The 10,026-nt window shown below is 41.7% G+C and overlaps 1 protein-coding gene across 1 annotated transcript; it reads right to left on the bottom strand.

Moving 5' to 3' along the window:
- Positions 1-435: 435 nt before the first annotated feature.
- Positions 436-8,084, bottom strand: LOC141776804 (phosphatidylinositol 3-kinase regulatory subunit gamma-like). Its single transcript, XM_074650613.1, has 10 exons — positions 7,742-8,084; positions 5,057-5,171; positions 4,847-4,945; positions 4,558-4,738; positions 4,294-4,410; positions 4,035-4,177; positions 3,745-3,921; positions 3,568-3,642; positions 3,293-3,463; positions 436-3,203 (listed from the first exon to the last, which is right to left on the bottom strand). Exons 1-10 carry the CDS (start codon positions 7,794-7,796, stop codon positions 2,930-2,932), a joined length of 1,407 nt encoding a protein of 468 aa, XP_074506714.1. The 5' UTR covers positions 7,797-8,084; the 3' UTR covers positions 436-2,929.
- Between the last annotated feature and the right edge of the window lie 1,942 nt (positions 8,085-10,026).

Consider the following 10,026-nt stretch of genomic DNA (forward strand, 5'->3'; position numbering starts at 1 on the left):
ACTAAATGTTTACAGTTGAGCTGCATTCCTTTCACGGGAGCTTCAGAAAAGTTTAACAATACGGCACACATTCTTGGTGAAGTAGGTTTGATAGATTGTTTTCTAGTGACTCAACAGCGGGGCCAGGCCGAGTAGGGGAAAAGGGCCGGCACATATCCTGCTATTGTCTTATCGCTTCCTTTCTCTTCCATCTGTCCACAGTGTGTCCTCCAGTGCCCTCGCTCGCCTCCTATCTCTGCTGACCCGAGGATAAGCTCATCGGACCACAATGGCTCGACTAGAGATAGACGGTAAATGTAGTTATCTCACTTTAAGTCATGTTATGCTTTCTATTTGATACTTTTTCTACTTGTGTCATAAAAATTGTACCTTAAATGATAAAGAAGCAGAAACAGGAATAGACTGGAGAAAAAAAAAAGCAAATGGATCACGTAAGTTGACAAAACCCTCATCAGTTTATTGTCTTTCAGCAAGAAAAAGGTCAGGATCTCACATTGCTTAGCTTCACCCGAGGAGTTTCCTCTATCCCCCAGTGGAGTTATATTTTTATAAGAGGCTTAATCACCCTCCTTCCATAAACCAACCTCAGAAATACATTTTACAGTTTCTCTGTACAGAGTATCTATTGTCCTCAAACTTGAAAAATGTGCCAAGTTCAACATGGATTCCTTTCCTCTTAAGCTATGTAGGCTGCATGTCATGAAAAAACATTCATAGCTCGAGCAATGCCACAGTTCAAGTAATGGAGGCAGGATACTTCCGGACCTCTGGCAGTTCACACAAACATCGGAGGCCACATCATACCGACACCACCAAAGAGAGTGCATTTTTGTGGCAAATGTCAACCTCTCATAACAGCATTACCTTCACCCACCATCATCATCGTCATACATTGCAACAATAGAAATACTGTTGGATTGCACTTTCTTCAAGCTTTCATCTTGTGGCATGTTTATAGAAAAAATATATATAGAATACAAAAAGCTTATACTTCTTTGAGTAACAGAATATAACATACAGTACTTCAGATTATGTTTTGATCAGCACATCAGCAGGTGTACATAAATTGCCCTCCCCATTTGCCCAAATGCAATTACCGGACTGAACAGGGATGTAGTTTTGCTCACTATTAAGTGCTTTGGTCAATGGGTATAACATTGAGTATGCTCTTACAATGGTATTCTACAGGATGTTAATGCTACATAATTATCCACTGTATATGAATGTCGGTTAAGAAAGGGGCAAATTGTCAAGATGCACCACGACTTTTCACATATTCACACGTGGCATTTACCCAAAAATGGTTTGGTCCACCAAACCAGTATGACGGAAACAGCCTGTTTACAGCACCATTTTCCCCCCCGCACAAATGCACTAAGTAGTAGTAACGCATTTCTCACTCCTGAGCACGCAACGGGACATTTTGAGCATGGAAAAAGGTATTTTATAATCACGTTAATTATATTTTATAGAGAAATTATTGTCACGTAAAGAATTATTTAATTTGAGCAAACAATTTTGCGCTCTGTACGCTTGTTAGTGTTTCCTATTATCCACGACTGCACCTCAGTTTTACTCATTCCCCCTCTAAGTGCTCTGTGTGATTGGACACTATAGTTCAGTGTTTCTCTTAAGGCCTTTGCACACCAAGTCTGTATTTTTCGTCCGAAGCTGTCGCACATTTTAAAATAAATGCAACCTCACGTTGTGTCAATCACGTTAACACAGCAACTGTGACACTTTCGCCCGTCATTAAAGTTTTTGGAACAGGTTCGATTATCTGTGTTTTTTGCATTCGTCAAAAGAGGGTTGTTTGACCACTCAGAGCCAACGTCCGTGCAAACGTCATCATCCAAAATGGCATCTGATAAACTGATTCACTTTGTCTCCTAGCAGAGAGCATTTTACGATAAAGAAATAAAAGAATACAGAGATGCAGAATTTAAAGCAAGTGATTGCAGAACAGCTTGGAATCAGGGATGGTCGCAAAACAAAGGATGTATGAAATATTAGACGGTAGTGATTGTGCTCTAGGCAGCCAAACGATAGCTTCTTGCTAATGTCATTCATTTATTAGCCCCATTTAGGACTAGCGATATCCATGGCACCCACATAATCCATTCAATTTTGTCTCGTTTTGCGAATTTTTGCAACGAAGGGAAAAATATAACGCATCGGACTCAAGGTTTCTGCGAGTAACGATTTTTGTCGGACGACGGATTTCAAAAATCCATACGAAAAATACGGACTTGGTGTGCAAAGACCTTTCCTTTAAACATCTTTGCTCTGCATGCTCTTGGGTTTGTCTGTGCGCTCATTGTGTGCTTACGTAGATAACAGGTCAATAATTTTGAGGACACATTTTCTTTTTCTCATGCTCAAATTTAAATCGTCTTTGCATGATAAATCATTTCTCTACTAAATATAATTGAAGTGCTTGCAAATAAAAACAGTGCTCATAATGTGCCATCACACGCTCAAGAATGAGGCACAAATATAACTCCGCAGTAACCAAATATATTTCTAAACTATTGGTCAAATTTTCAGAACTGAATACATTTCAACTAGAGAAATGGACATCTCTAGCAACATCAACTCTGGTTGTAGAAGTTGAAGTTGAAACAAAGGTGCAGCACCTGATGTCAGTGAGCAATTTTCTGGTTGTCAACATCCACACCAAAAATGTGTCCATTAAACAAACGGCAATAAATGAAGTACAAAAAAAAAAAAAAAAGCTTAAACAGTCTCTTTGAAAACAAAAATTAAAAAGTTCAAGCTGACATTCAAATTCCAGTCCCACTTCAATCTGTGAAATCCCATTCACAAAAACTGATGGAATCACTGTAGTGCAAAACTTTACACAATGCACCTCGATGCAGTCGTTCTCGCAGGATACAGTAAACATGTCCTTTTGTCTCTTTCCGTTGGATTACATTTCTGGAGCGGCCGGCGGGAGCCCCGCTGTGTGTTTAGGAGTCTGTATGAGTTTGTGTTCCTCTGCGTGTTGAGAAGGCGTGGCTGCAGCTTTGCCGTGTACTGGATGCGACAGCCGAACATCCAGGGCGTCATTGTGTTGCGCTAAGGAGTGCAGGCGATAGTGCAGGACAAGGTCTTTCAGAGAGCAGTGGGCGTCGTAGGGCTCAGCAAAGCCGTATCCGTGCGGTGTGCTATAGATCATACAATGCTTCACTTCTTCATTCACGCTGTAATAAATGAAGAAAAAAAAAATCGATGAGTGTCACACATAAAGTAATATTCATCGCAAAATCGATCTCCAAAATGTTATACTCACACAACAGAGCAGGCGTAGCATCCCTGTTTGCTGCTCTCGCGGATCAGGAACGTTCCAGGAGCTTTACCTTGAAGCATCTCCTCGGCCTGCGTCCGGCTCAGCTCACCAACAAACCAGTTTGCTTCATCCTGATGTGGCAAATTCTTCTCGTCTCCCTTCAACACGTACGTGCTGAAAAAACAAAGAGTCGTGTTGTAACACCTCCGTAACAATTCTCTTACAAATCTCTCTCGTTTATAAGTTGCATTCTTAAAACAGGATTTGTTGAAACTTACTCATCGAGGCTGTCGCTCAGTATCCCCAGCCAGTCGTTTATGCGTTTCTGCCTTACGCCTTTGTGATTAAGCCAGCTGCAAGGAAAGTGTAAAGAATTTTTTAATATAGAGTAGTTATACTTCACAGAGCGGCGACAGAAATTGTCACCACAAACAATGTTCTGACAATATACTCACTTGAGGTACAGGTCTCTGATGCTGCGCAGCTGGATGAGGTCAGGCCGCATGCTGTTAATCTTCCTGTCCGTCTCTCTGTAGTCCTCCACCTGCGCACTCAAGTCTTCCTCCAGATGGATTTTGCTGTCGTAGATCTCCCCGAGACGACACTTGAGCTTCTCATAATTTATCAGAAAGCTAACAAGGAGGGAAATAAAAGTCACAGGTCTGAATGCAGTTCAAGAAACATGGCACTAAAATCAAACCCCATTTTAGGGACACTCTTCGGACCATGATGTGATGAAGTATACCTCTCCAGATCTTTGTCGGCTCCCTCGGACTGATTGTTCATTTCAAACTCCTCTCCGTAACGCTCCTGCTCGCGACACTGCTCCTCGAAGATCAGCATCGTCTCGTTAAAGGCATCGATTGCCGTTCGCTTCATCTGGATCTCCTGCGTCACAAAGAATACATCCGCTAAGAAACGACTCAGGAGACTGATGAATGTAAATTCTACTGTTTAGAAAAGAACTGGTCCATCAGAGTTCATTTTAATACGTTTGTTTTTACCTGTGAGGTCTTCGTGAAAGCTTCATAAAGACGATCAAACTCCTTTGACTTCTCCTGATACTGACAGTGAACCTCTTTGAGCTTTCTTCCTGCCACATCGACGCTGTCCTCTTTCACCTGAAGTGAAAAAAAAACGACACTTAAATATGTGCAATTCATAATCCTCCGTATTTAACAAAGAAATCTATCATCACTTATTGCAGCGTCGCACTTTTGACCGTCATTTTTTTAATCCAAAAACATAAACTAATGGTGCTCACTAACCTGCTGGAAGCGGGACACAGGATGGGTGAGCATTAGGTCCAGCGTGGCGTTGTATTCTACCAACGGATGCTGCTGATAGTGCCAAATGAGCTCCACCACCGAAGTGAACGTGAGGGGGTCCGAGAAGCCGTACTTTCCGTCGCGGTGGTAAATCTTGATCAGCTTGTTGTGCCCGTCTTTCCTGAAAAAAGTGAAGCACAAAATTAGTTTATTAACGTAAAATAAATCGCTGGTGATGATATTTGTGGCAGAGCTGTTACAATTAGATCCTCTTTTTCCTTCTGCGTACCTTAACGTCAGCGTAAAGTCTCCCTGCAGCTTTGTGGATGCGTCACGCACCAGAAAGGAGCCATCAGGTGTGTCTCGGAGCGTCTCGTTCACCTCATCCCTGAGGGGGTAATCAGTTAACTGTTAACGGATCTGACATACCAATGAGACAATCAGATGACACACGCTCAGTGTTTGCAAGATTCATGGCAAGATGAAGAAGGTACTTTACCTGGTGACGTCACCCCAGTACCATTCAGCTTCCTGTAGCGTATGTGTAGGTGGCGAAAGGCAGTTATTGTTGTTCATGGTGGAGGACACTGGCTTTGTTGACCTGGGAGGGAGAGCTACAAGAAGAAAAACACAGATTAGAAAATGAAAAGATAACAGGGATAACAGTTTCTTAGAAAGAGATTGTACAGCATTGATCTGTTGTGAGATCGAGTGAAGCGCTGTAAAACACGACTCCTTCAATACTATGACTATTGCAACCAAGGATGTGTGCGTGTATGTGTGTGTTTAGGAAATGCATGTGATCTGAATGTATACCACCCCCCACCAAAACACACACACACACACTCTGTCACACCCTTGCTTGATGGAGCCTGTCAAGATGTGAGGACAAGCCCAGGCATGTTTCCTAGAGATATCACACTCTAAATCATTTCCAAGTGATTTAAAAAGGAAATGTGGCAGTTAGTCTGTCAACAAATAGAAACACGTTTTCTTTTGTTGTCCCAGACATTCTCAGAATTAAGGCGTTCAGTTGCCTGCAACTCTTGCGAAGTAGATTTATGGTTTAACTTCTAAAGTTTTGCAGCAGCCTCTGGCATGTCCTGAAGTGCATGAAAGGCATTGAATCAACCGTAAATTATATTTTGAGCCTCTGGGACCACCACCCCCTCTCTTTTCTATAATGATTGCACGCTAACAGATCCTCTTTAAGTTTTCCGTCAACCTTAAAAAGGAATAAAAAATCTGTGAGTTTGGCTGAAAAGCGTTTTCCTCTTAAAAAAAAAATGAAAAAAGGAGGGCAAACCGCATCAAGAGGAGGTGAAGGGCGATATATTTCACTGCAGGACAAAAGTGCCTTTCATGAGGCAGTTGGGGGAGAATACAAGAGCACCCTCAGAGAGGAGAAAATGTGGGTTTTTCTCCCACCATCCGCTCTCCTCTTTTTCTGACCTTAAAATAAACAAAAGGCAGGTGCAGCAGCAGCACAGTGGCACACACACACACACACACACACACAAACGCAAAGCTGCGGCTCCTGAACTCAGCAAAATTAAATCTGCACACCTTCTTCCCCTTTCTGTCTGTCTCCTGCCAAGAAACTATGCTGCTGGCTTCCAAAAAGCCACACGAGCATACCAGTGCAGACAAGTCATTTAAGTGTGGAATAATAAAACAGTATCAAATCAGTGATGCTGGAGGCTGGTTTTCTGCACTTTTGTCCAACCCTTAAAAAAAAACACATAAAAAAGTCTTAATAATAACCACACACAGGAATGGTCACTGAAGCATCCATACAAGCACAGATACAGGAACAATACATGGGGATCTGTACTGTTCCTATGACGTGTGTCAGTATTCACTTTATTGTATTATATCAGTGACGCTGGAGGCTGGTTTTCTGCACTTTTGTCCAACCCTAAAACCACATAAAAAGTCTAAATAAACCACACACATGAATGGTCACTGAAGCATCCCTCTACAGCACAGATATAGGAACAATACATGGGGATCTGTATTGTTCCTATCTGGTGGTATGTCAGTATTCACTTTATTATTGTATCATATCAACTGCAGCTATTAATTATAATAATAATCTTGAAATAATTAATGTATTCTAACATTATGATGCAATTAGTTAACATCAAATTAGCTAGGTGGTTATAGGAACAATACATGGGGATCTGTATTGTTCCTATGGATGTGTCAGCATTCACTTTATTATTGTATCATATCAACTGCAGCTATTAATAATAATAATAATCTTAAAAATACTTAATGTAGGCTAAAATGATGATGCCACCAAATTAAATGAGCTAGGTGGTTATGGGAATAATACATGGGGATCTGTATTGTTCCTATGGATGTGTCAGTATTCACTTTTATTGCATCATATCAACTGCAGCTATTATTAATAATAATAATAATATTAATATAACTAATGAAGGCTAACATTATGATGCAATTAGTTAACATCAAATGAGCTAGGTGGTTGTGTGGAGTTCAGGCACAATGGGACAATGTTAGGACAATGTAATAACAAGGAGGTTCAAATGACAAAATGTAAATAAAAAAATGAATTGTTCATGAGTTAAAGTCATGAGACGAGCTGTCTGGTCCTCTTGCCTCTAGCCTACTTTTCCAGAGAGCTATAGCACACACATTACACACGGCTGGCTGCAGAGAGAGCAGAGAACAAAGCGGTCGTTTCATGCGGCGCTTTATTAAACTGCACCCTCAACTATGTTCACCCTTTTATTTTTTACATGCACTCTTTTAACACTCTCATACGCCTTTAGCACATCTATTGGAGTCAGAGATGCATGCAAAAAACCGCCATGCATTTGTGTGTGTCCAAGTTTGTCTCATAAGCAGCTGTGGGACAAAAGAAAAAAGAGCCACTGCGCCTGAGTCGGTCCACAGAAAAGGTATTACGTAATTGGCAAGTGAATTGCAGTATGCATGCCTGGGCAATGCCACTGGGGGAGCTCTGGCACTTGAAGACTTGACCATTATTTATAACGTTTTTATACTAACACCTTGCATTGCATGTTGTCAAGATGACAGCTTTTGTTATTATTATATAAGATGATGTCACAAAAAAAGGAAGCAGACAAAAAGGAATCTGCAAAAACCTGCAGATGAGACAATGGCTGTCTTTTTATTTAACCCTATAATAACTTACCTGGTGGTGCTTGATCCATTTCGATGTAGAATAAGCCTTCAGGAGGATAAACCATTCCTGTTGCAAAAGAGTAGTCCAGGTTGCTGTTTGTTGTCTTTGTGCGTTTTAGAGAGGAGGAAAGAAAAATTTCTTTTTTGCAACAATTTGTTACTTCAATGCAGTCGCCACGTCCAACATGGATTTGGACGAATCTCCTTTGATTCCGAGTCCATAAAACATTCCAAAGTCCGGCTGTGTATTTTCAACATATCCTGTCTAAACTAGGAGACAGATGTCAGTCCTTTCTTTGCCTCTTCTTCTTTGCTGTGTGGAGCAGCTCTTACTTTAACTTCATCTCGGAAGTGGAGCGACTTTAAAGGGCTGTTCGTAACATCATCTTGGCGCAGTCCATTCTGCTGTTACAGTAGGGGGAGGTTTTTTTCCAAGCAGGATGCATTGTCATGTAAAATAAATCCTGTCATTTTTATATTTCATTGTCAAACAAAAAAAACATTTAAAAGTTGAATCTACAAAATAATATTGTATTAAGTGAATTCCACTTATAGATACTTAGTGTGTGTTGCATTAGTAACCCCTCTATATTGTAATGGTACATTCCAGACTGTTTCATTCAGCTCTCCTCAAGCTGCACTGTAACAGCTGAAAAATGCCTGGCAGGGCATGAATGGAAAAGGAAAAACCTATAGTCTATTAGAATCATTTAATGACAACACAATATACCTTATATGATTTAACACTTTTAAACAACTTGGTTATTAAAGCATGTCATGCCTCTTTTTTAGCTTTGCCCTAATTTCCTGGCTGAGTGACTAGGTTGCAATAGAATGACATCATGCAATAGGTTTTCATGATAATTAAAGTGTCTTCAGCTGTTTGGCATCCAGAGAGCACCAGACTCCAATCCCCTTTTGTCTGAGAGGTGACAGAGTAGCCTGCCTATTTGGCAAGTGTGTATTATATTCTTGTTGAGCTTGTCGAACACGTTCAGCAAACGTAATTATTGCTGCTCTGCCATCGTCCTGTTGGAGACACACGATTAGGTGTGTTAACACCTGTACACATCAGCGACTTGAAAATCAATGTAAACGTGGGAGGAATTTATTAGTTTATGATGAGACATTATGCTGTTTCTATCTTCATGTTGCTAAAAAAAGTCTCAGGATTACTATCTCCTTATGCGTGTTGGATGAATAGACGCATTGTTGTTCGCTCATGACACAGAATGACATTGTGCTATAAATTTAAACAACCGAGGCCTCTTCCAACCAGCTGACATTAGTGGCTGCAGGGAGAGTGAAACAAGGCCTGCATGGTCAGAGGTCTGTCTCTGTTGGTGTCCAGGCGTTTATGGCCGGTCCCCTTTTGACCTGAGGACAGAGAGTCTGGGGGGGTAATTGCCTCCAGCATTCCTTTTTCCCATCAGTAAGACGATTCTTTCCTGTGTCCAGTCGGTGCCGAAGAAACGTGCTAAACCAACTGCCATGATGGAGCATATTATAGCAAGAGAGCACGCACGCATGCTGCACTCGCAGACGCACACTTGGCAGCTATTTCCAACAAACACAGTGCAAATATCAACATTAAACTGTGCATCATTTGCATGTTGCATATATGCAAATGCTGTTTAACTGGCCAAATGGTAGTTGTGGGATGTTGCCAGGTTTCTTTTTAGGCATTAGAGCCACCATTTGACAGGTATGTAATTGCGTGGGTGTATGCACATGTTGGGTGAATGTGGTCACATGTTTATTTGAGGGTGCGATGTATCGAGCGTTTGCCTGTGTGCTTTCCATGCGTTCCTACTTTAAGAAGCCTTGAGGCCTGTCACGGCATTTCACTTGGCCGCTGCCCAACCTCCCTGCTCTGGTGTCAGAAGAGCACAGAAATTTGCCCCTTTAACTTCAGGGTCTGAACTCTGTGACACATTTCACTACCACCATCCTCTCGAAACACATCGGGGCTCCAGACACGCCAGTGGGGGGGACAGTGAGGCACAGACGTGACGAGCTCCAGTCTCCGGGGGCTTTGTGTTTGGAATATGTCGCCTCCGTGATTGTATTAGAAAATGCTGAAATATTTGGGGTGTGTGCTTTGTATTTTTTTCATGTGCGCCCCATTCGTGTCGTGTGCGTGTAGTGACCAGGGTGAACGAGGGCTGACTTGCAGGATAAACCTTTAGGCTTTGCACCCCAGATCCAGGCAGTCCTGATGGGATCAGTGAAGGCTAATCGTAAGATTAACGGGATAGGCTGATACTGCAAGCCTGCCAGCTGCCTGCTAGCTGA

Source organism: Sebastes fasciatus, chromosome 11 (genome assembly GCF_043250625.1).
Source record: "Sebastes fasciatus isolate fSebFas1 chromosome 11, fSebFas1.pri, whole genome shotgun sequence".
Classification (NCBI taxonomy): domain Eukaryota; kingdom Metazoa; phylum Chordata; class Actinopteri; order Perciformes; family Sebastidae; genus Sebastes; species Sebastes fasciatus.

Bases quoted from the DNA above. Each gene is read 5' to 3' on its own strand.
- LOC141776804 (XM_074650613.1), bottom strand. From the start codon at position 7,796: ATGGTTTATCCTCCTGAAGGCTTATTCTACATCGAAATGGATCAAGCA. The intron at 5,172-7,741 runs GTAAGTTATTAT...TTCTTCTTGTAG, and splicing joins AATGGATCAAGCACCACCAG to CTCTCCCTCCCAGGTCAACA. The intron at 4,946-5,056 runs GTAAAGTACCTT...TTACCCCCTCAG, and splicing joins TACTGGGGTGACGTCACCAG to GGATGAGGTGAACGAGACGC.